Source organism: Eriocheir sinensis, chromosome 36, assembly GCF_024679095.1.
Source record: "Eriocheir sinensis breed Jianghai 21 chromosome 36, ASM2467909v1, whole genome shotgun sequence".
Lineage (NCBI taxonomy): Eukaryota > Metazoa > Arthropoda > Malacostraca > Decapoda > Varunidae > Eriocheir > Eriocheir sinensis.
This window is the reverse complement of record NC_066544.1, coordinates 12,819,764-12,842,247: the sequence shown is the minus strand read 5'-3', so window position 1 is coordinate 12,842,247 and position 22,484 is coordinate 12,819,764. Positions and strand designations below refer to the sequence as shown.

General features: G+C 42.9%; 2 protein-coding genes across 7 annotated transcripts; one reads left to right on the top strand and one right to left on the bottom strand.

Moving 5' to 3' along the window:
- Window positions 1-585: 585 nt before the first annotated feature.
- LOC127007840 (N-acetyltransferase ESCO2-like) lies at window positions 586-13,828 on the bottom strand. 5 transcript variants are annotated; one of them, XM_050879230.1, is made up of 12 exons: window positions 13,655-13,828; window positions 11,655-11,845; window positions 11,036-11,220; window positions 10,648-10,749; window positions 9,724-9,774; window positions 7,187-7,284; window positions 6,651-6,776; window positions 5,282-5,510; window positions 4,681-4,716; window positions 3,715-4,211; window positions 2,972-3,149; window positions 586-2,141 (listed from the first exon to the last, which is right to left on the bottom strand). In XM_050879230.1, exons 2-12 carry the CDS (start codon window positions 11,839-11,841, stop codon window positions 1,611-1,613), a joined length of 2,220 nt encoding a protein of 739 aa, XP_050735187.1. In that variant the 5' UTR covers window positions 11,842-11,845; window positions 13,655-13,828; the 3' UTR covers window positions 586-1,610. The 5 variants fall into 5 exon arrangements, with proteins under 5 accessions (XP_050735187.1, XP_050735189.1, XP_050735188.1 ...); XM_050879232.1 differs by having other exon boundaries at window positions 7,187-7,281; XM_050879231.1 differs by lacking the exon at window positions 13,655-13,828 and adding an exon at window positions 11,946-12,185.
- Window positions 13,829-16,995: 3,167 nt separating this feature from the next.
- LOC127007839 (elongin-C) lies at window positions 16,996-20,869 on the top strand. 2 transcript variants are annotated; one of them, XM_050879228.1, is made up of 3 exons: window positions 16,996-17,084; window positions 18,851-19,073; window positions 19,488-20,869. In XM_050879228.1, the coding sequence occupies exons 2-3, from the start codon at window positions 18,865-18,867 to the stop codon at window positions 19,627-19,629; spliced, it is 351 nt and encodes a 116-aa protein (XP_050735185.1). In that variant the 5' UTR covers window positions 16,996-17,084; window positions 18,851-18,864; the 3' UTR covers window positions 19,630-20,869. The 2 variants fall into 2 exon arrangements, with proteins under 2 accessions (XP_050735185.1, XP_050735186.1); XM_050879229.1 differs by having other exon boundaries at window positions 17,077-17,205.
- The last annotated feature ends 1,615 nt before the right edge of the window (window positions 20,870-22,484 follow it).

Here is a 22,484-nt window from a genome sequence, read left to right as displayed (position 1 = left end):
TTTTTTGTTCATGTCAAATATTCAGTCAAATAATTTCAAAGTTCTATTAATATTCATTTACGGGGATGTATTAAAGTAAATGAGTGCAGGTAGAAGAATTAGTTTTACCTTTGAAGAACTCTTATCCACTTTTATTTTAGGAGCAGCGAGTAGCGGGCTTTTTTTTTTTTATTGGTTTTCTTTTTTTGTTGCCCTTGAGCTGCCTCCTTTGTTGTAAAAAAAAAAAAAAAAAAAAAAATAAATAAACCATTTCAAGTATTGACTTTGGTAGCTTTTTGAGGAATAACTTTTGTCAGCCTCAAACTTGGCATATGAAAGTAGTAGATATCAAAGAATGTTAATTTGCAGGGTATATCTAAGCTACATCAAATGAAATTAAATGCTTTAAACTTAAAAAGGGGAAGTATTTGTATTATTTTACCCAGCAACCTTTCTGTACATTTTCCCTTAAGCCTACGTCTTGATATAACAACTTATTAAAGCGAGCCACACCCAGTGCACTGCATGGCCAGCCACTGCCTCCACCGCCCGGCCCAACACTGACCTGCACCTGTCATCCTCACAAGGAATGTGCATGCTTCAAATAATGGAGAAAATTATAGATTTATTCATCTCTGACACATTCAGTATAAAAGTTTTCCTCTACTGAACAAAAAATAAAAATTGGTCAATAACCTGAGGATACGCAACACACAGATCACTGCAAGTGCTATAAAGAATTCACTTTATACGAAAAATCCTAAAATTAAGCCAAATTGTAGTTCAAAACAACAAAATTGTGATACAAATTAATGATGATTTAGGCATCTTAATTTCAATTTCATTCATTTTGAGCTGATCAAGATAATTGAACATGAAAAGACATGAATTATATAATAGAAATGTAAAGTTTGTACCAATATGACATACATCTTGTGGGGACAACCTGCCACTGTGAATCCTTTCTTCAAGATCAGATCCTACCAGACATTTGTGTGATGTCAGCCACCTGCTCAAGGTCCTGCCAGACAGTTCTAGACACACACAGCTTCCTCCACTAACATAAGCCGTTACAGTCACAGCCAAATCCTTCTCACCCAGCGCTGAGGCTTGAGAGAAATTGCTTCAGCAACATTATAAACTATCTGGCATCCAGTCTGATGATTGGATTATGTACATATATGAAAAATAAATTATTTGTATTAAAACTACAATCCCGAATGTAAAATGTAACAAAAGCATTACTACTTTGTTCTTCATTGATTTGATTCAAATAAGCACCTTTTTTAGATAACAGTGCCCACCAGGCAATAAATCATTCACAGCAGAACAATAATCCACACCTAAACATAAACTTATCCAAAGTATTTTGTAAAGAGCAACTTCCTGCACAAATTTCTTTACCATTTTGTCATTTCTCTGGAGAAGGTTCCTTGTGAGCAGCTACAACTGATTGTCCCTGGTACCTCCGGGCCTCCTTCATTCCACCTTGACACTACAGCAGTGTAATGAAAATCTTCCTATGGTATAAAACTAAAAAAATAAATGTTTCCATTTACAGCTAAGATTTTTTAAAGCAATCACAAGATATATGAAGACCTTACTACAGCTGCTTTCTTGCCTTATAAGAACTAGAACTCTCGCCGGTACACAAGGAAATCTGGCTTCCCGGCGTACTTCTCAGCAAAGCTGAGGCCGACCTCAGTGGGGTCAGAGAAGGCAAACTGGTCGATGGAGAGGATGTGGTTCTTGATCATGTTGTTCCTCATGGCGTCCACCAGCGTGGTGGCAATGCCCTTCCCTCTGTGTGCCTGCAGGACCCACACCCGGCTGATCCCAACCCACACCTTGGTGGGGGCCTGGGAGCAACACACCAGGCGGCCAGAATCCTCCTGCCGTGGCTGCTGGGGCACCACGCGGTAAGCCTTGTTGATCTTCTCAGCGATGAGGCAGCCCACCACCTGGCGCTCCAGCACGTACAGGAAGACCTTGGTGTTCTCCCGGGTCTTGATGCTGTTCTCGGAGAAGCCCAGCTCGTTGTCCACCACCTCCCGCACCTCCTCCACCTTCTGCCACCAGCTCTGGGAGTCCTGTGATGACACCACCAGCACACGGCCCCCAAGGTGGTCGAGATCCCGTGCCAGGTTTTCCCTCTTCCACCCCTATAAAAAAAGAAAGGAAAGGAAAATATTTTGATTAACAAGTATAAAATGGGCTATGGTAAAAAGATACTTCTATTCTATCCTCATAAAGCCAATAATAAGCCACCTGCATCATGACAAAATGGGTGGAACACTTGCATCATCCTTGTAAAAATATTATATCAATCACACGAGACTAACTTCTTGTACTTTGTGTGTTTAGGAATATTTTCATCAAAGTTTGGCATTTTATTCTTTACAGTAACAGAAGGAGGTGGGGGAAAAAAGAAAGAAAAAAAAAGCTAACCACTGCTCCTGCAAAAAGGGAATACCTTGAGCATTGAGCATTAATACTTTAGTTACAGAAGGAGTTGAAGGGCAAAAGAACAAACAAAAAGTCCTGCTCCTGCAAAAAAGGGATCAGCTTGAGTGTCTACCTTTTATTATCTTCAGAGGGAGTGTCTGGTAACTGCCCTCTGCCTGAACACAACCCTCGTGCTACATGCTGTTACAATTTTCTCTCTTTCTCCCTTTTTCTTTTATGCTGCCTATAGAGGGGGTAGACTTCTTTTTTTTTGGGGGGGGAGGGGGGGCTTTAGGTCAACCCCCAGCCTGTTAGTGGCACAGGTGAATTTTTTTTACAGTAAGGGAAACAGTTCAAGGGCAAAAAGAAAAGGAAACAATAATAGGGGAAAAAAAAGCCGGCTACTCACTGCTCCTACAAAAGAGTCAAGAGGAGTGGCCGAAAGACAGGTCAATAGATAAGGTGCCGCGATGTATGACTTGCTTGGCTCATGCTGCCCACCAATACTCCACTCATCCGAAGCCGCTAAAGTTTGGGGCTGACTTACGTTGTGCCTGAGAGCAGCGGACATGTGGTGGTGGTACTCGATGTGTGAAGCCTCGTCCTCGGGGTTGCCCACTTCGTACAGCAGTCCACACATGGGGCAGTGGCGCGCCCCAAACTCCTTCTGCCCAGCGTCAATCATCATCTGTGTGTCGTTCTTCCCTAGGGGTGTCTTCTTGAGGCTGGAAGTGGAGAGCAATGGTAAAGACTCTGTATTCATCACCATCATTATCATCGGTACCCTTCTTTTGCATCATCATTGTTATCCCTTTTCTTTGCACCATCATCAATGTTATCCCTTTTTTTCTGTAGCTGGGAGTAGGTGGGAGTTGAAATGGAGTGGAGAGAAATGGTGAAGGAATTATTACCATCATCATCATCATCATCCTCTTATGTAGCATGAAAGGATAGTTTAAAATTGGCCTGTAAAAACTAGAAGGAAAAAAATTGCACGAGAAAGAGTAGGAAGATATTTAAGTGGCATAAATGAGGATTCTGCCATCAGTGAAAAAAATAAATAAAAAAATAAAATAAACAAATAAATCATAAGCGTAATAATAGCATCAGTCAGTCAATCAGTGGGGGCATACGCTGGGGTACGTGTCGCCTCGCCCACCCTATGACCCCCCCCCCCCACAAAAAAAAAAAAGAAAGAAAGAAAGAAGGAAATAAAAAAATAAATATGATCAGATAAACAAATAAATAAAAATAAATAAAAGTAAATGTAACAAGAACAGGCCAACTTACCTTCCTCCATGTTTACTTTTCAGGATATGACACTCGGAAAGTCTGGTCTTGGGGTAGAAAATCGGGAAATACTTCACTTCCTTGGACGACTGAGCCTCTGGAGTGACTGGCTTTCCTTCTTCCTTCTCCTCCTCCTCCTCCTTCTCAACCTTCTTTGGGGTGGGCCTCTCAAGCTTCCTCGGGGACCTCCTCCTCGGCGAAGCACTGACACCCTCCATCACCGCCTGGCTGGCACGAGAACCCTTGCTTGGTGAGTCCATCTGGTCATGCTGGAGTTTACGTGGTGAACCTCGGAGTGGGGTGTGACTCTCGGCAACCTGTTTCTTTGGTGATTTGCGGGCTGGTGAGGCACAGCTGCTACCCATCCCCTTCCTTGGTGACTTGCGGAGTGGTGAGGCACAGCTGTCCCTCATCATCTTCCTGGGTGATCGCCGGGTGGGTGTTGACAAGCCGCTGTGTTTCTGTGGGGTCTCGTTAAACTCTGAAGCACTTGCACGCTGAAAGAAGAGTTGATTTGTCAGTAGAGGACATACTACATTTTTTCAACCAGTTTTTATAATTATATCCCAGTAGCAGCGATGGGCCAAATTTGAGGCTTTACCGTGTAGCCAGCGACGGGCCAAATTTTCGCTATGATATGAATGAACCCCCCAAAATAGATGATGCATAAACTGATTATAAATGCATTGATATATATTATGAAATTGTTTGCATGAGTGATGATTTTTCCTCATTTTTCTTGCTTAGAGGGGTCTTTAAGAAACATGATCCCCGCAGCTACTGGGATATAATACACTGGACAAGAATTTTGAAAGATAATACAATTTGTGACTGATATTAAGGTTAAGAATCTCACACAGCCAGTATCATCTATAGGATCTTTCAAACAGCCATTTCCTAATTTTTTTCCCTTTGAAGCTACTCAGACAATTTCTTACGGGATTCCAAACGAGAACAAAACTTTACCTGTTGTTTTCTTGGCGATGACCGACGTCCTTCCTCCTGAAAAATAAATAAATAAATAAAATGATAGATATAAGCTATGATGTTTTACAGTATATATATATAGATTTTTCCTCTTAACCTTCCTATCACTTAAGGAGAGTATACGTTGGGCCATACTTAGACAATTCAATCTAACTCAGCCAGTATTTGAACCACTTATTCTTAAGGTTCAGGTGCTTTATATAGGACAAGTGGCCAATTGGAGACTCTTTGAAGCATATAGCACTTATTATTTGCTGTCTTTCTGATCTTTTCTTCTCTGATATTCCTCCTCCTCATTCTCTTTTCCTTCCATTATGCTTTCCTCTTCTTCCTCCTTCTCTGCTCCTACTCCTTGCTTTCCTCTATTTTATGTTCCCTTCCTCCTATGCCCCTACTCCTTTGCTTTCCTCTTCCTTTCCTCTATTTTACGTTCCCTTCCTCCTCTGGTCTTCATCCCCATTCTCATTAAAGTATATTTCCAACATTTCTCTTGCATCACAAATCACAATACTAGCTAGCAAAGAAGCTCATCCATTTTTATCATTACCGAGACACATGAACATCCCTCTCAGCAACTAACCATATCCTCCTTGTCCCACTCCTTCACGATGGCCTCCATATCCTGCAGCTCGCCATCCGTGGAGGTGCTGGGCTGCTTCTGTGTGGCGGTGGCGGCTGTCTTTCTGGGGGAGGGCGCACGCTTCCTGCCCTGGGTGACCCTCTTGGTGGGTGAGGGGCTGGAGGGCACGCGGGTAGGGCCAGGCCGGGGGGTGCTCGCCACAGAGGGGAGCGGCAACACTTCATTGATGCTGGAAATAACAACATACAGGAGAGGTGAAATGGGTATGTACACAGGTAGGTTGATGTGAATTTTTTTTGTTTTGTTTTTAGAGCATAGGAGACAATTCAAGGGCAACAAAAAGAAAGCGTAGAAAGAAAAGCCCGATAATCGTTGCTCCAATCCAGGTATTACAAAGGTGGTCATCCTGGTGGTATAAGGGAGTGTATTAAGCCTGTGTTCTTTCACGTATCAACACATCAATTTGCCTATTTGAAAAGCCTCTTGTAGAAGTTGCTGGGCTTTTTTTTTTTTTTACATTAAAGGATACGGCTCAAGGGCAACAAAAAGAGTACACACACACACACACACACAAAAAAAAAAAGTTACTCGCCGCTTCCACAAAAGTAAAAAGTAGCCAAAAGAGAGGTCAATTTCGGGCGGAGAGGTGTCTTGATAACTGTTTTGTGATCCCAGTGATAGTGTTACATGACCTTTGCACTCTGAACTAGAAAATCACCCATGGAAGTCGGGTTAATCTTCCCTGTGGCCTTGGAAAATAGTCGTAATGGGAGCCTGATACATTTTTTTTTTAACAACACAGGAGATGGCTCAAGGGCAACAAAAAGTGTAGGAAAAAAAAAAAAAAAAAAAAAAACACGCTACTCACCGCTCCCATAACAGACGGAAGTAAAGAGCGGCGAAAAGTGAGGTCAATTTCAGGTGTGGACCAAGTCTTTTCAAGTAAGCTAAATACACCACCCACTTGTTAACTCATCAGGTATTATTTTTGTCCTCTCACCTGCCTCCCATTTCTTTCTTTTATTCTTTTTACTTTAGTGTCACTGTCTCTCTTTCATATCCACGTCTGAAACACAACAATGCTTAACCCGGTAGCTGCGGGGATCATGTTTCATACAGGCCCCTCTGTGAGAATAATGAGCAAAAATCATCACTCACGCAAACCATTTCATAATATATATCAACGCAATTGTGATCAGTTTATGCATCATCTATTTTTGGGGGTTTCTATTGTGGCAAAAATTTGGCCTGTCGCTGGTACACGGTAAAGCCACAAATTTGGCCCGTCGCTGGTACACGGTAAAGCCACAAATTTGGCCCGTCGCTGCTACCAGGTTAAGAGTACACATCCCTCCCCAGCCCCACGTACCCCTTGGTGAGGCGGGACTGCTGCAGGTACTGGTCCAGCTTCTCCTCCAGCTGGCGCCCTATGTTCTTCTTGGCAAAGCCTCGGCCCTTCTGGTTCAGGGACACGTCTCCATACTTAGCTGACAGCCTGTGTGGGAGAGACGAGGAAGAGGAGGGATAGGGGAGGAGGAAGAAGAGGAGAGCAAAGAGAAAGAAGAAAATAAGGAGGAAGACCAAAGAAAGGGAACATAGGATAGAGTGTTAGGAGGAGGAGGAAAGGGATAATGATATAGAGGAAGACAGGAAACGGAGAGCAACGGGGAAGGGAAAGAGAAGGCGGAAGAAAAGGAAAATGAAGTGGTAGAAGAGGAGAATGGAGAGGATGATGAAGAGGAGAGCGAAGTGAAAGAAGAACCAGAGGAGGAAAAGAGAAGGAAGGGAACGGACAAGCAATGAACACAATGACATCACATATACTTTACATTCTTCTTGATCACATAACCGCACAAAAGGAAACAAGAATGTGAAGCAACACACAGAATTCTTGCCTCCACTCACTTTATGTTCTTGCTGATCTGGACGGTCGCAGCGGCACGGGAGCGGCTGGTGAAGAACTTGCCGCTGGAGGGTTCGGGCAAGATGGAGTCCTCAGGCTGCTGTGAGGGAAAGATACAGGTGGGTGAGAGAGGGTCAGAGGGGTCACAGGGCAAACACTCCTATCATTAAGCATTTCCGGCTCTTGTTATGACTATTTTTAAAGGCTGCAGAGAAAGTACACCAAGTTCCATTGAGTGTTTTTCTGATCATGGTGTAGAAGTCTTCCAAAACCCCAAAATAAGAAGTAAAGTTTGACAATTCCCTTCAATAGAATATTTTGTTACTTCTTTAAACCATTTTTGTATTGCTTCCTAGGTCTCTGTTGTCTGTGGTCTTCCTGTCTTTCTATCCTTTAACAACTTCTCTCTTTGGAAGCTGTGTGGGTGGAGTGGATGGGGGAGATTCAGAGGGCAAAACACTCCTATCGTCAAACATTTTCAGCTCTTGTTATGACTATTTCTAGAGGCCTCAGCTAAGGTACATCAGGTTCCCAAGGGTGTTTTCCCCGTTCATAGTGTAGAAGCCTTCCAAAACCACCACCAGGGTCACGAAACCACCCATGGAAACGCCTACAACTTCCGTGAGAGCATTTTACAATAGATGCACTTAGGTTCAGAAGTGTGACAAAATGGGCCAAGTATCATGATGTTATTTGGTGTTCTGGGGGCTGTGTCGGGTAGTGTGTGTTTAGTGCTCAAGGTGGAACTCATTATGGTCACTGTATTAAGGAGCTATTACACTGGGACACTTTTCCGTGGATCAGTCAAACCACGATTTCTGCTAGCGTGGTTCTCATTTGTTTCTTGTTATTGCTGATGATGATGATGGTGAGTAATACCCTCGTCCTTCAGTGAAATCTACCATAGCTTTGGAAGGTCATGGACACGTCAGAAAACAACGGAAATATAAGAACCACGCCAGCGGAAATCGTGGTTTGACTGAAGATCCACGGAAAATTTGCCCAGTGTAATAGCCCCTTTAGGTGTGATGCTTATGGTGACCTTGAATAGTAGGTGTCATTAATTTGCATATTCTTACTTCCATATATTGATCTTGTAGGAATGAGTCAGCCTCGTAAGAGTGTCCGTGTGTGTGTTACAGTATTCTTAGTTAGTACATGCTTCATTCTTAAATTATAACAGATAAATAACTACTTTCTTATCATCAAGCACAGTGCAATAGGTAAAGCAGAACTGGACAAGCACTACAAGCTGCAAAGTCTGTAACTCAACACACACAAAACACAAGAGAATGGAAGATAAAGGAGATAAAGTGTAAGACTGGTAAGTAAAACAAATAAAACCCTTGCTGATATGATGATGTTTTTTTTTTTTTTTTTTTACAACAAAGGAGACAGCTCAAGGGCACAAAAAAAAAGGAAACAATAATAAAAAAAAATCCCGCTACTCGCTGCTCCTAAAAAGAATCCAAAGAGGTGGCCAAAAGAGGGGTCAATTTCGGGAGGTGATAAAAACAGTTTGAGAAAAATTAAGTAACATTCAGCTACATTTGAAGTTTCATAAGAGAAACATATTGATAGTTGATAACAAGTGACTATCTTAACCCTGCAGTGACAGGAATTCACTTTTGACTGAAACATTATGACATTTGCAACATGGCATATTCCCAACACTTGAGAATTCCAGGCACAAACAACTCTTGGGAAAACACTTCTGTAGCTGGACTATGCACCTCACTGGCTGCAGCTATAGCTAATTTTGTTCTGGCTGGTCTAGAGAGAAAAAAAAAGTAAGAAAAAGCTATGCAAAGGATGAAATACATTTGACTAAAATTTATACAACATGCAGAGAGCACTGCCAGCATGACAATGTTCAGGATCCCATTTCCATCAGCACTCAAAATTATCATATCTTCAAATAACCCTATTGATTAATGCCAAGTGGCACTCAGCAGCAGAGGAGCAGAGAGACAAGCAGCACTCAAGGACAGAAAGTAGGGGACATCAAAAGCAATTAGCAAAAATGGAGGGATGAAATGAAACCTTTGAAGGCCTCCAAATTATTTCAAGCATCTGAGCACCAGAAGAAAGTTTTCAAGATACTAATGAATAAAAGTGATATCAAAATGTTAAGTTTAAATTGAGGATTAATATATATAATGCCAAAAATCAAAGTATTAGTAGCCTGAAAGCACTCATGCCATTCCCATGCAGCCATGCTTCCTTCACTATCTTTTAAGTCATCGGGCTGTATTACAAGTTGAGTCCGAGAAGTTTCGGGTCCCTACACAGGTTGATTTAGGGGCCATATTATTTATAAGTCCAATCTGAGAAGTTTTGGGTCTCTACAGAATTATTCATCCCGAACTCTGTAGGGACCCAAAACTTCTCGGATGGGACCTGTAGTACGGCCCCTAAACCGACCTTTGTAGGGACCCAAAACTTCTCAGGTTCGACTTGTAATACGGCCGATTAGCAGAAGCCAAAAAAGAGAAAGCAGCCGTCCACAAGCCAGAGTACGGGTAATGAGTCTCCTCACCTCACCATTCAACAAAGACACACCCGGGGGAGACAAATACTGCAGCTTTCTCTGGAATCAAAAGGCAAATTCACACACAAAATACACTTACATGCTAAACTGGCATTAAACTAACAAACATCACCTGTCACTGCTATCGGTAACACCCTTACCTGGAATAAGAGTGCAGAGGCAGAGGGCCAAACGTGATATATAAAACACAGACAAAATGACTAAGACAAGGAGTGGGACATAAGTAACAACCATATACTATTCCTCACACAACACATTCCAAAATATATATCAAAGTATTTGTGATCAGATTATGTATCATCTCAGTGACAGACAGAAAATCAAACACAGACAAAATGACTAAGACAAGGAGTGGGACATAAGTAACAACCATATACTATTTACAACACATCAAAATCTAATGAAAAGAGAGCTCATGATTCACAGTGACAGACAGAAAAAGAGAAGACTCGGCAACATGAAGACACTAAGTGGAAGGAAGGATGGAGATCTATATAATAAGTCACCGAGTTTAAAATAACCCACCTAAGCACATTTCTACATTAATATTTAACATGAAGACATTAGCAAGTGAAGTACTGAAGAAGGAAGAACTTGATTTACAGGAGGAAGATTATAGTAATATGTTGACAACACTAAGATTGATATTCTCAGAAGCTTCCAACCCACACATCAACTATTTCCAAAGGCCAAAAAAGATATCAGTCGGGTTCTAATGAGTGTTTTTTAGGGTTCAGGGTACAAAAGAAGGCTCAAACCACCACTAGGGTCATAAAACTACCTATGGAAATGCTCAAAACTCCTTCGAAAGCCTTGTCAGAAATGTGAGCTTGGGCGTTGAAATCTTTGAGAATCCGACCCTTCAAACACAAGGATCAAAACCTCTATACTGAGGGCGCTGGGAGGCCTTACCTTCTGCTGCACAGGTGGTGACTTCATGGCGATCCTGTTGGCTGGAATGTAGGGCGCCTTTGCATTGATCTTCTTGACAGTTGCCTCCATCTTCTTCTTCTTCTGTTAGTGTTGAAAGAGCATGGAACCAATGAGACTCCCTGCCACCTCCCTTTCTTGCAGTTCCCCCTTCCTCTCCACCTCTCCCTTCCCTTATCCTCCCTTCCTTCCACCCTCGTACCACCATTTCTTTCCTTCCTTCCCTCATACTTTTCCCCTCCTAAATGGATGCTGAAGGCCTAAATATGACTTATGGAAAAAATAATGTAGAGAGAGAAGGGCAAAATATAAGTACAAGAAGTGAGCGTGGACACCGAAGTGTATAAGGATATGACCCTCAAACACTCACCGCTTTTTCAGTGAGTAATTTAGTCTTGGGCTTCTTGATTCCATGGCCGACTCCCCTGTTGATCTCCATGCCCTTACTCCTCTTGCTCACAAGCTTGGGTGGGGGGGCTCGGGGGGCGGGCTCCTTGGGGGACTTGTGGGCCTTGCTGGGGGCTGCGGGAGACTTGTAGAAGCTCGTACTGATCCCTGCCAATGGGTAGAGAGGTTAGGATAAAATATAAGCCTTATAATTAACCCATCCGCTGCAATTGGCACGGATTTGGCCTTCACTGGTAGCCTGGTAACATATACTCCCAGGGCTTTCTCTGCCTCTGTGGTTGATAGTGAAGTGTTTCCCATGTGGTATTGGTATGCTGGATATCCCCTCCCAAGGTGCATGGCTTTATATTTTAATTCATTGCATTGTAGCAGCCACTTTTTGTTTCATTCCTGTAGCTTGGTGATGTCTTCTTGTAGGAAATTCAGTCAAGGGGTTAAGCAAATCTCTTTAGTTGAGTTAAAGAAGTTAAAGAGAGGAGTTAAAGGAAAATCTAGTATTTCTTGTGCAACTATATACAGGCATACAGTATTTTTTCTTATGTGCATACTTCAATACTTAACATTTCCCAGGAACACCTTACCTGAGGTTGTGGGTATATCAGAGGCCTTGAGGGCATCCTTGGGGGAGGTGAGGGACAGCTGTGCGAGGCTGGGGGTGCCGGGGCTGTGAAGGGGGGGCTGCTGCTCTAGCTCCTCTGTCAGCACCTTCAGGCGAGGTTCACGGCGGGGTGTGGAGAAGATGCCGCAGTCGGGGATCACAGGGGCCATGATGCTAAGGGGGGAGAGGGGAGAAAATTCAGTTATACAAAGTCAGTCATCAATTTCAATACTAAATATCACTTAACACTTACTGGGTATTTTTCTTTTTATACCTTGGGTTTAGATGGTGGCTGTATTTGAAGAGAAGCTCCCTGAAATTGAATCGTCTATATATAGTCTGCCAACCTTAGGACAGTAGCATAAATATAGTTACGCCGCATAATAGATATTTTAACTAATGTCTATATAAATAGATTCTACCACAATCCGGAAGTGTTGTTATATTTCTGCCATACAAAACTGACTGAACGAGATAGGTAAGGAATTGTCTGACGTGAGGATGCTGTTTACCAAAATAACAAAATAATTAAACCGACTAACATGAAAAATGAAGCTGCTAAATTACCTCAACCACTGAATTCCTTATGTGACTTTTTGGCTAATAGGAAAAGAAAGGTGACCATCTCGCAGGAGGTTAATACTGATAGTGTGTAGGTCTAATTTCTCTGAATGTAGTGCAGTAACTAAATTAAACTAGATGAATGCCAAAATATTGATATTAAAATTTATGTTTTGAAAAGTCTAGAGCCATTGAATTTTGGCGGCTGAGGGCTCACATATCCTTGACTCTAGTTCCCCCTCCAAGATGTGTAATTCAACTGCAGGCTGACCAAATTTATTTACTTGAGGGATCATTGAAGAGAGGGTAGCCTACTAATTTTGAAACTGACTGCTTTTTCTGGACAAAATATTATGCGTTTTATTATGCAGATGTTTTTTTTTTCCTTCAGAAATCACTAAATGACTGACTTTACAATGCTTGAGGTGCACCCGCCGCCACCCCACTCTCACCCCTTACCACCGGCCCGCGTAGTGGACCTCCCAAGTGGACCCACCTCCGCCGCCGCCTTGACCCTTCTCATGCAGCACATTTCTGTCGGCCAACACTGCATGCCAAATAAATTTAAACTAACCTAAGCTACCTAACGGGAGGGCTTAGCGCACTTCGATCCCCTTCTATTTTCAGAAGTCATTTGTTATAGCATTGCAATGAGGGTCCAAAAAGAAATGCACATTGTAAGTATGAAGTTTGCAAGAAGTGGCGGGCAATTTACAGTTTCATCCATCCAACGATTTTCTCACTAGGGTCATGTTTTCTGGTGATAAATGTAGTGAATTGCATGATTTTGTACCTCATTTCCATCGCAAATGTCTACTTTTCGAGTTATGCCTCTTTTGAAGTCCTGCCTGCCCCTCCCTGCTAACACACCTCTGCTGGGCTGCCATCACCCCAAAGGAGACACCAGCTCACGGGCAGCACAAGGCTATTACCCTAGACCGTCACCTGCGTCACACCAAAGAACACCTTGGTGCTCTATGATGTATTCTGCAGAAGACACTCAAACCACCTCTCACACATAAGGAAGACAAATTAGGTAAAAAAAAATAAAAAAATCCCTTCGCTGGCGCCTCCATAAAAGTTAAGTACCATTGAAAAGGAAAGTGTGTGAATAATAAGAAGAGAGGAAAGAGAGGAGGAGGACCTAAGAAGCGATACAAAGCGTTACAGGTCAAAAGAAGAAAAAAGAAAAAGATACAGGTAAAAGAAAATATAAGAAAAAAAAAATCGCTTCGCTGCCGCCTCCATGAAAGTTGCGTACCATTGAAAATAAAGTGTGTGAATGATAAAAAGAAGAGGACCGAGAGGAGGAGGACCTAAGAAGCGATACAAAACGTTACAGGTCAAAAGAAGAAAAAAAGAACATACAGGTAAGTCACGATTCCCTCCCGCATGTTTTTCACGTTAATTCACGACACTCACCTCGCCCAGGGATGTTATAAGGCTCTCCAATCACTCTGCTCACACTGCCTTATCTCGCCTCACTGCCACTAAGGAACACAGTCACGGGCGGCGTAAAAAAGGCGAGAAAAATAGACTTCGTGAAGCTTCCCTTGGCTTGTTTGCTCTTGTTTTGGCGCCATGGAGACCTCGAGACCAACGTTGCCATATTATCGTACTCAGAACATAGTATTTACCGGTTTCTGACGCCTATCTATTACCAGGAAACACCAATTATTAGCCATTTTAACGTTAACTATATATGAAGGCAGTTATTGGGGTCGAGGAAGCAGTTTTAGGGTCGAAAGTCGGTAAATATGAGGCTGAGTACGACAATCTGACAACGTTGCTTGGGACCAGGGATGCCACGTTATCGTACTCAGAGTCTCGTATTTACCGGTTTCTGACGCCCATCTATTACCAGGAAACACCAATTATTAACCACTTTAACGTTAACTATATATGAAGGCATTATTGGGGTCGAGGAGGCAGTTTTTGGGTCGAAAGTCGGTAAATATGAGGCTGAGTACGACAATCTGACAACGTTGCTTGGGACCAGTGATGCCACGTTATCGTACTCAGAGCCTCGTATTTACCGGTTTCTGAGTCATAGCTATTGCCAAAAAACGCCGATTATTAACCATTTTAACAATAACTATATATGAAGGCAGTTATTGGGGTCGAGGAAGCAGTTTTAGGGTCGGAAGTCGGTAAATATGAGGCTGAGTACGACAATCTGACAGTGTTGCTTGGGACCAGAGATGCCACGTTATCGTACTCACCACACTTGATTTTCCTATTTCTAACGCATAACGATCATAAAAACTTCTGTAATTAACATTTTAAGCAATAAATAAAAATGGGCATCGTTAGTTTTATGGGTGCGACTGTTTTTGGTCTGAAATGGGCGAATACGGCTGAGTACGACAATCTGGAAACGTAGCTCAGGACGGGGCGATAGTTTTCTCTCCCTTTTCTTCCATAATTAACGATATAAAAGAGGAATTTTAACTACATTGTCTTCTTAATGTATAGAAGTATTGATAATTATTTCTAGTTTTGTCCTTGACGGTAATCGTGGTATTGTAATATTAAACCATTACTGGGCATTTTTTATATTTTTTATTGAGGGTAACAAGAAAATCCATTAGCACACCTATAATAACACTGATTTCTTTATAATACTTAAGAGTCAGTAGTTACTTTATGAGTTACTATAATGATGAGACAACTAAAAAAAAAAAAAAATGGGCATTGACACTCAACGTTTCCAGATTATCGTACATCGTATTTTCCTGTTTTCGACCCGTAACTATTGCAAATAAACATCAATAATTAACGACTTTAACGATAACTATAAATAAATCTCGTTAAGGCCCCTTTCACACTTGCGGGCGGGCGGGCACATCTCTCCGAAGAAAACTCATTTAATATTCTGGTTGACTTCAGTGTGACTTAAATTGTTGTGCGTTCATTTTCCTATTTCACTTTTTATTTCTAACTTTACTTATAGGAAGAATTTTGATACTCTTCTCCCTCGTGTTTACTTCATCTTCCCTCTCCCTTCTCTCTTTTTTTCCCAATTTTCCCTTTTTATTGCCAGCTATCTTAATTATTGGTCTTCCATTTTATCAATTTTATTCCTTTATCTCCCTTCCTTGTCCAGCTCTATTTTTGTCTCTCCTCTCCTTCAGATGACCTTTCCTTCCCTGGCTTTCATTATATTTTCCAGTCTTTCTCCTGCCTCCTTCCACCTTCGTGCGGGTGGGGGCCAGTTTTCACCCGGGCCGTCTGAAAGGATACGCCCGCAAGTGTGAAAGGGGCCTAATGAGGTGGGAGCGACAGGCTTTGGCAAATACAATAGACTGAGTACGACAACCTGGCAATGTGAGAGGAGGAATATAAGGGAAAGGAAGGGAAGGGAAGCTAAGGGAAAGGAAGGGAAGGGAAGCTTAGGGAAAGAAAGGAAAAGTTAGGGGAAGGGGAAGGGCAATGACTGGAAAGCATGGGAATGTAAGAAATGTAAGTAAGTAATAAGTATGTAGATTAAAGCAAGTAAAAGGAAAGTAAAGGACGGAGTGGAAAGGGAGCGAAAGGTGACGACGAAGAAAAAAAAGTGTTAAATGCACAAAAACTGTATGTGATAGATCGGCGTCGCATGACCCTCCAAGACACCCCCAACAATTTATATTATGCAACTTGGGGGTCAAAAATGGATAATGCTGAAAAGTAAAGATGGCGCCACTATAAACACTTGCCTGCGTCGTGAGATGGGTGCGGTACTGAAAAATCATTAGTGCGGTTGTGGTAGTGCGGTACTTTTTCCGGAGTAGTGCGGTTGCGGTAGTGCAGTCCCATTTTTTGCTTTCCCAGTGCGGTACGCGGTGTGCGGTACGCGGTAGCGGTAGTCAAGATAAATAAAAAATACTTCATTGCCTATCCTGGCTGTCCAAACATCACTTTTGGAATCAATTTATTCACTATTTATCATATTTTATATATAATAGAAAAATATTCTCCAGTTTCCTCAGGCCTCAGCAGTCCTCGATCCTCCTCTTCCTCCTTCTTGACCCCCTCCTGCCAGTCCATGGCATGCTCCTTGTAACCGAGGAGCTTAGGATTTTTTTAAGCTCATAAAAAAAAAAAAAAAATCGGCCGGCACCACGGACGGGTCCGGGGTTGAAATGGCCGACACCGCGCGGGTTAAAGAAGACTCCCAGTGTAGTAGTTTTGTCTATTTAGTATTTAATTTTGAGCAATAACTAAAAAGTCAAAATGATTGAATCACTGATTCTGATGACTGATACCGATTGACTGATTGAGTCCGATTCACTGTAAAAAAAACAAAAACATTTGTGATCATGCCGCGCTGCAAATGTCGTCTTGGATTGCTTTCAGATTACCGCAAAAAAGTGCCGCAGGAATTTTTAGTGCGGTATTTTCAGAAATTTTGCGGTAGTGCGGTACTTTTTGTGATGCGGCACTACCGCACTACCTTGCTAAGTACCGCACTTGCCCATCTCTGCCTGCGCCACGTACGTACAACGGGCTGGGGCCGACCATCAGGCCCTACTATGAAGGCCTACCGGCGCCATAGGCCAAGACGTAAAAAAAAAACTATAATGCCATGTTATATGGGGCATCAGGGCTAACAAATGTTATTATACAATGTCATGTCTACAATGCATGGTTATGCCAGGAAAACAACTTGAAGAGAACAACAAGAAGATGGACAATCTATTGATCGGCGTCTGCGACGCCGATAAAAAGGGAAAATAATTAATGTATTGAAGGGAAAAGGGAAGAAATGAGTAGACGCAGTAGAGTACGACAATCAGCAGCGTTAGCTCACCCGAGGCCCAGGCCGAGAGGCCCGAAACCTCCTCATTTGTTTACATCCCGCAGCGGCAGAGTGAGTGCCCTCCCCGCCTCGTAATTCATCCCTAATTTTCCTCCTCCCACCCTTCCCTCCACCCCGGAGCCATTACGTGTTCCATCAGTCCCTGTAGCACACCTCGGCGGCCGGGATACAGGTGTGCAGCAGGTGTGGGGGCGGGCAGGTGTGCGGCAGGAGGGAGGCGGTGCATGGTCGAGGCTTTGGCGGTGCGGGTATCAATCGATTTCCCCGAGGTCAAGGGACGCACGGGGCACCCCAGGGGCTCGCCAGCACTCCCGGAGGACACTTGGCTTCCCGGGGGTGATGGTGGGCGGTCTTTGTGGCGTCTCGTGCGGGGGGCGACTTGGGGGGCTGCGAGTGTCCAGTCATCCTCATGTTGTTCTTCTCAGTGGCTCTTTTTTGCCTTAGAGGAAGTAGTTGTTTTCTCAGTTTTTGCGTTAGAGGAAGCAACTCAAGGACAAAGATGAATAAAAAAGGCCAGACAATGTTGAAGAAGGGATAGCCACCTCTTGCGAAGTTAATACTTACATTAATGATTCTTTTATGATCTCTGAATGCAGTGCAGTAACTAGTGACCTCGGAAAATAGAAGGGGGAGTTAACCGTTAGGTAGGTTGTTATGTTATTAAATATATTTGGCATGCATTGTGGGCCAGTGGCAATACACAGCGTGGGACGGGGCGGGGTGGCGGAAGGGGTGGGTTAACTATGTAGATTAGTGATAACGAGTGCAAATGGGGCAACGTCGGGTGCATCTTGGGCATTGAGAAGTCAATCATTTGGTGATTTTCAGTATGTATAACTATCTCCAATAATAAAAAGCATCACATTCTGCCCAGAAATAAACGGTCACAGTCTATAAATTAATATAGGCTACCCTTTCCTCATCAATCCCCAAAAAGCCCACTAGCACTGCTCCTAGAAAAGAGAATAGAAAAGTTAATCATTAGGCTGTAACTCAGCATAAGATGGTTTTGATTTGGGATGGTCTGTGTTGTAAGTGGGCTGTAATGGGTTAATGAAGCTCAGATTCTGTACGTATTAGGTGAAGTTCTTATAGAACATGCTTACTAACTCCAGTCCCCATCCCCCATCAGATATGATAGGATAATGATTTGTAAAGCATTTAATTGCAGTCTCGAAATTAATTGTTGATAAAGGATAAGATTTGTACATTGGGAGCTAATTTAACATTAATACTCTGAGAAATTAATAAAAACAAAGTTATAACCAATTTTTAAACTAATAACCCTGACCAGTGAATGTAAGTAGATAGTAATGTCAGGGGGACGGATACCACTCCTCCTGAGAACTTGACATACTCAGGAGATATACTTTATCAGCCAACACCCCGATATTTCAACCTGGGCCCTGGAGACGAGAGGCGGACTAGCGTCTAACCAAAGAGATGCCCTGTGGCTTGAGGCCGTTGGAGTCCTTATCTGCATCTGAGATCGTTAACATGGCTTTCCCTTCTCCTGTTAAGATCAATTACTTTGTGTTTTAATTTTCTTCAACTGATCTGCTCCAAAAAATGCAAGCCATTCATATTCCGCCTCGACTGGGGAGGCATACATTGGAAAGGCTTCCCACCACCAAGTCGCTGCTGTCGTGGGGGGGGATGCTACTTTTCGATGCACACAAGAGATCAACATACTTGGGATAAATACTCTTTTCAGTAACCCATCACAGCAAACCCAGGCAAAAAAGACTACACATTGGATTACATTTTTTTCCATATGCAATTTTATCTCATATCACTTGCCACATTTCTCTTTGCAGGCACTCTTCACACAATGGGGGACGAGGGCAAGGATGAGGAGCGCGTGTACGGGGGCTGCGAGGGCCCTGACGCCATGTATGTGAAACTCATCTCCTCAGACGGCCATGAGTTCATCGTGAAGCGGGACCATGCACTCACCTCGGGCACCATCAAAGCCATGCTCTCGGGCCCCGGACAGTTTGCTGAAAACGAGACAAATGAGGTCAACTTTAGAGAGATTCCGTGAGTATGAGATTTGTTAGTGGGGGGAGAGAGAGAGAGAGAGAACCAGGACTGATATTTGAGCATCACTACTTCAAAAGCTTAATTATTTATTCCTACATTATATTTTTGTATTTCTGTTCTTATCCACAACTGTAACTTCACTATTTACCTCTTAGAATGAAACTTCAATCCCCAGAAACACTTTATCATATGCAGATGTAAATTATCATACATATTTACTCCTAGATATAAGATTCATTTTTGTTATTGTCTAGCCCTTTTATATAATTTCTAAGACAAGATATAAGTAATTTTCCTCACTGTTTCCCAGGTCACACATCCTCCTAGATATAAGATTCACAATTATCACGGTCTAGCCACACGTCAATTTTCAAGAACGGGATATAATTCGTTTTCTTCACTGTTTCCCAGGTCACACGTGCTTCAGAAGGTGTGCATGTATTTCACCTACAAAGTGCGCTACACCAACAGCTCCACCGAGATCCCTGAGTTCCCCATCGCCCCAGAAATCGCCCTGGAGCTGCTCATGGCCGCTAACTTCCTTGACTGCTAAAGAACACCGCTGCTACCATTCTAGAGAACAGGCAGCGAGGCCACAACCACACTACCACTACTACCACTCATTCATAACTCTCCTCAAAGCTATAGGCGATAAAAAAACGGATAAATTATTGAAAACTTATGGGGGGGAAGGGGTTGATGTTGATCTAATTCATACCAAGTGCTTTACTTTTTTCCTCTTTTCGTTCCTCCGTTTTTATCTTATGCTGCGTTACGAGTGTCCGGATGTGAGGGAGAAGAGGAAAGGCGTCGAGGATTTTGATAGCTTACATTTAGTACCACCACATCCCTGTTCCCGCCTGTACTGATCCTAATATTTCCAGAATGCTTTTTGTTACTGCAGCTGAGAAATGTTGATGGTTTGAAGTAAAGAAGTTGAGATTACTTCCTTGGTTGACCCATGTGTAAATGCATTATCTCCTCCTACCTCCTCTAAGTTGAGTAAAATACGGTAGCTTTGAATATTTATTTCTGTGCAAGGCTCTGGAATACGGCAAATGATCAATGCGCTTTTGTTACAGTGCAATGCCATAAAAAGATCCACTTTTATAATGTGAAACATGATGTCACTATTAGACAAATATTACTGTAAGAGTTTTAAAATGGTGCTGCAATTTACATTACTTTCCTGCACTTCTTTCTAAGGTATTGTAGGTTAGTCCAGCCCCAAGCCACAGCATGTTGGAATACAGAGTGAGAGACCGAGCGTTAAAATGTTTCACAAAACTTAAAAACGTACATCAAAAAGGACAAAATAAAGCGTTATCGATGAACTAAGCAAGGAAGAGGTGTCTGTCGGGAGTGTTTGTCATCCACTGTGAGGAATATTTCATTGTTGCAGATGTGTTGCGGTAATGTAATACCTTCCCCAAACTGTACATAATAGGTCATAATTTTACATCCTTTTACTTACGCCAAATAACTTGTCAAAAGGTTTTACATGCTGGAGGGTTTAGTTTTCTCTTTCCCGTTGTTTTTTTTTTCCCTAGTGACCCCTAGAAGGCTGTATAGTTTTGTTTAGTGTCTTCATACAACACTGCGTCTCGCCTGGACCGAAGGCTTGCATGCCAGGCCTCACTACTGTGTCTTAGCTCACAACACTCACAACCACAACACTACTACTAATATGAGAGCCAGTCTTATTGGGCTTTGTATGTTTTGTTCTGTCTACGGTTTCTGCAAAAGCCTTACGATGTGTCATTTATTGTTCTGAATAAATTATTGGTAATCAAGGACCTGTCTGCTTGATCATGTTTCTTTTAGGTGGCCATCAGTGTTCAGGAGTAATAAGAATTGCTGCTAATGGACTGAATGAGTGACAAGGCTTTATTTGGTCTGTGCTTGTGTGTTTGGCTCATCTTGCGGCAGAGGGCTTTTTTATTTTTTTATTTTTTTATCGACACAGGAAGCAGCTCAAAGGCAACAAAAAGAAAGTGTAGAAAAAAAAGTCCGCTAACCACTGCTCCTGTAAAAGATGCAGTAAAGAGTAGCTAAAAGAAAGGTCAATTTTGGGTGGAGAGGTGTCTTGATACACTCCTCCATTACTGAAAGAAAAAGAGAGTACAAGAGTTTCAGGCATTTGGAACCATTTTAACAGGAATGTGATGTAACAAATGAATGAAATATTTGAACAGGAATGTAAATATGGTCTTGCAGTCACGAGGGCAGAGCTGCATCATGGCACAGCACAGGCGGGCGGTGCAGCTTGCCGTGGGACTATGCAGTATTTTCGTACAGGTGAGGCCCAGCAAGTAGACGCTGCAAGTATGCCACTCAATACAAGGAAAAGAGGAACTCACACCGGAATCTCCTAAGGTATAGAAATGTCGGCAAAGAAAGTGAAATGAGACGTGCTGAGGGACATTTCCACTTTCCTCAGAGGCTGCCTTTTTTGTCTATTTAAATTCTGAGTAATAACAATGAGGAAACGGAGTGTGTCATGTAGATGTTGGCCAGTGGAGAGAGTAAGAGACTTCGTCCTTAACCCGTCCGCTACTATTGGCACGGATTTCGCCTTCACTGGTAGCCTGGTAACATATAGTCCCAGGTCTTTCTCTGCCTCTGTGGTGGATAGTGGAGTGTTTCCCATGTGGTATTGGTATGGTGGATATCCCCTCCCAAGGTACATGACTACGTTTTTCTTCATTGAACTGTAGCAGCCACTCTTTGTTCCATTCCTGTAGCTTGGTGATGTCTTCTTGTAGGAAATTTGCAAGGGGTTAAGGAGCATGCTGAACTACTGGAGGAACCAAAATAGACACACAGGAGGGTCTTTGACAGGCTTGCCACTCACTCGGCTCTTGTGTGGATCTCAATAGGAGTGGTAGGTGTGTCCATTACCAACCCTTCCCCTATCCACCTGTCCCATTACCAATCCTTCCCCTATCCACCAGTCCCATTACCAACCCTTCCCCTATCCACCTGTCCCATTACAAACCCTTCCCCTATCCACCAGTCCCATTACCAATCCTTCCCCTATCCACCAGTCCCATTACCAATCCTTCCCCTATCCACCAGTCCCATTACCAATTCTTCCCCTATCCAACTGTCCCATTACCAACCCTTCCCCTATCCACCAGTCCCATTACCAATCCTTCCCCTATCCACCAGTCCCATTACCAACCCTTCCCCAATCCACCAGTCCCATTACCAACCCTTCCCCTATCCACCAGTCCCATTACCAATCCTTCCCCTATCCACCAGTCCCATTACCAATCCTTCCCCTATCCACCAGTCCCATTACCAATCCTTCCCGTATCCACAAGTCCTATTACCAATCCTTCCCCTATCCACCAGTACCATTACCAACCCTTCCTCTATCCACCAGTCCCATTACCACACCTTCCC

Coding starts and splice junctions, on each gene's coding strand:
- LOC127007840 (XM_050879230.1), bottom strand. CDS start 11,841: ATGGCCCCTGTGATCCCCGACTGCGGCATCTTCTCCACACCCCGCCGT. Junction 7,285..9,723: donor TGTCTTTGTTGAATGGTGAG/GTGAGGAGACTC, acceptor TTTCCCTCACAG/CAGCCTGAGGACTCCATCTT. Junction 2,142..2,971: donor CCGCTGCTCTCAGGCACAAC/GTAAGTCAGCCC, acceptor CTTTTTTTATAG/GGGTGGAAGAGGGAAAACCT.
- LOC127007839 (XM_050879228.1), top strand. CDS start 18,865: ATGGGGGACGAGGGCAAGGATGAGGAGCGCGTGTACGGGGGCTGCGAG. Junction 19,074..19,487: donor GTCAACTTTAGAGAGATTCC/GTGAGTATGAGA, acceptor ACTGTTTCCCAG/GTCACACGTGCTTCAGAAGG.